This window comes from Ciona intestinalis, unplaced genomic scaffold, assembly GCF_000224145.3.
Source record: "Ciona intestinalis unplaced genomic scaffold, KH HT000522.1, whole genome shotgun sequence".
Lineage (NCBI taxonomy): Eukaryota > Metazoa > Chordata > Ascidiacea > Phlebobranchia > Cionidae > Ciona > Ciona intestinalis.
Window position 1 is genome coordinate 1 of NW_004190843.1, and position 2,139 is coordinate 2,139.

Genomic DNA, 2,139 nt, shown 5'->3' on the forward strand with positions numbered 1-2,139 from the left:
TCGTTTACATTGTAACCAAATGACACGTACTCGTTACTGATAGGTGTATGTGTCCTTGAGATTTAGCGAAAATTGCACCAAATTAGTGGTTTCTTATAAGTTGTCGGTGTAATGGGCCAACTCTGACCGAAATCCCAGGTCCTATGACATGCCTCACTGTAGGACCTCACCCATATAGAATAGAATGTGCATATACAATGTTGGGGTAATGGGCCAACTCTGACCGAAATCCCAGGTCCCATGGCATGCCTTACTGTAGGACCTCACCCATATAGAATAGAATGTGCATATACAATGTTGGGGTAATGGACCAACTCTGGTCTAAATCCCAGTGCTCCATAACGTCACCCACTAGAATAGGACCTCAACAATGTTAGAGTAATGGGCCAACTCTGGTCTAAATCCCAGGTTCCATCCCAGTGCCTCCATAACGTCACCCACTAGAATAGGACCTCAACAATGTTAGAGTAATGGGCCAACTCTGGTCTAAATCCCAGGTTCCATGACGTGCCTCACTGTAGGACCTCACCCATATAGAATAGAATGTGCATATACAATGTTGGGGTAATGGGCCAACTCTGGTCTAAATCCCAGGTCCCATGGCATGCCTCACTGTAGGACCTCACACACATAGAATAACAACGTGTATTACCCACTGTTGGGATAAGTGAACCCAACTCTAATTAAATCCCAGGTCCTATGGCATGCCTCACTGTAGGACCTCACACACATAGAATAACAACCAGTATTACCCACTGTCGATAAGTGAACCCAACTCTAATTAAAACGTTCTGACTGTGGTTTACAACTGGCATCACTGTCTTATCGTATCTTGCGAACAGTGAGCTCTTTAACCGTTGGGTGGCGCTAGTGGAGTTGCTAAAATTATCTATTGAGGTATGGGGATGCAGTTTGTTTGATGACGAATCTGTGGAAACATTGTTGTTAGTTATATTTGAACGTTGGCCATGCGATCTACACTAAAATACTGGTCACTAATGGGTTATTGAAATTGTCAACCATATTTAAAAACAATCACCCACAAAGTAACATACGTAAGCCGGCACGAGGTGTAAGAAACAGAACGCCCGTGGCATAGGGACTGTCATTGCCCCGCCATGCGAGGATAAATAAGTTACATACGTGGTAACTCGTAAGCGGGCACGGGGTGTATGAAACAGAACAACCGTGTTATAACGACTGTCGTTTCCCCGCCATGCAGGATAAATAAGTTACATACGTGGTAACTTGTAAGCGAGCACGAGGTGTATGAAACAGAACACCCGTGTTATAACGACTGCCGTTGCCCCGTCATGCGAGGATAAATAAGTTACATACGCGGTAACTTGTAAGCGAGCACGAGGTGTATGAAACAGAACACCCGTGTTATAACGACTGACATTGCCCCGCCTAGTATTAATCTCACGTAATAGCGTTAGAACGTTGGTTCTTTAGCAACTAGTTAGATCAGCTCAATCAAGATTATAATATGCCTGGCAGCTACAACTTAAACAGCGTCAACCGCAACTTTACCTTAACATTCCATTGATTTCAATAATATAATTTAGTTATCCGTTCTACCACAAATACCCATGTTATAATGCATTCCCAATGAAACTGCATCTTCGCACCAAACAATGTTGTCTCATTAGAAATCAATTGTAGCATATTTGTATAACTACATAGTAGGGTGGGGGAAGATGGGACACCTTTTAATTCTATTTTCTTGGCACATTTGATAGTAAACAAAGAACATTTTCGGCACATTTGGTAGTAAACAAAGTTGTTCGTTGTTTAAAACACGATCAGAATATTTGGATATTATATTCTAAAGGTGTCCCATCTTTCCCCATCCTACTATTTAAAAAAGTTTCGTATATTTCAACAAAAAATCTTTCGTTAAAATACTTCATTTTTAAACGTCATAACATACATAAAACTTTCCAATGGGACCAACTGTAGCATAATTGTTCATTCTCTTTCTAAATTTAATCATAAAATACAAAATTCGATTCACCTTGATTATTGTTAAAACTTGAACCATCGATGCGATTTGTTCCAACAAGGCCGGCTCTCTTCGCTGAATTTCCCGCCAAACTTGTTTTTATTCCCCGATCCAATACAAGAAACAATAATAAC

At 40.9% G+C, this 2,139-nt stretch overlaps 1 protein-coding gene across 2 annotated transcripts in view; it reads right to left on the bottom strand.

The window, feature by feature from the left end:
* Positions 1–712: 712 nt before the first annotated feature.
* Positions 713–2,139, bottom strand: part of LOC108950652 — a 3,399-nt gene continuing 1,972 nt past the window's right edge. The window contains exons 1-2 of one of the 2 annotated variants that reach the window (XR_003397208.1): positions 2,018–2,139; positions 713–928 (exon numbers count right to left, since the gene is read on the bottom strand). Coding sequence is in view for 1 of the 2 variants with exons in the window: in XM_018816681.2 (XP_018672226.2) it covers positions 723–928 (206 nt within the window). In the remaining variant the exon portion in view is untranslated. The remainder of the gene's footprint in view (positions 929–2,017) is intronic. The other variant, XM_018816681.2, reaches the window with a different exon arrangement.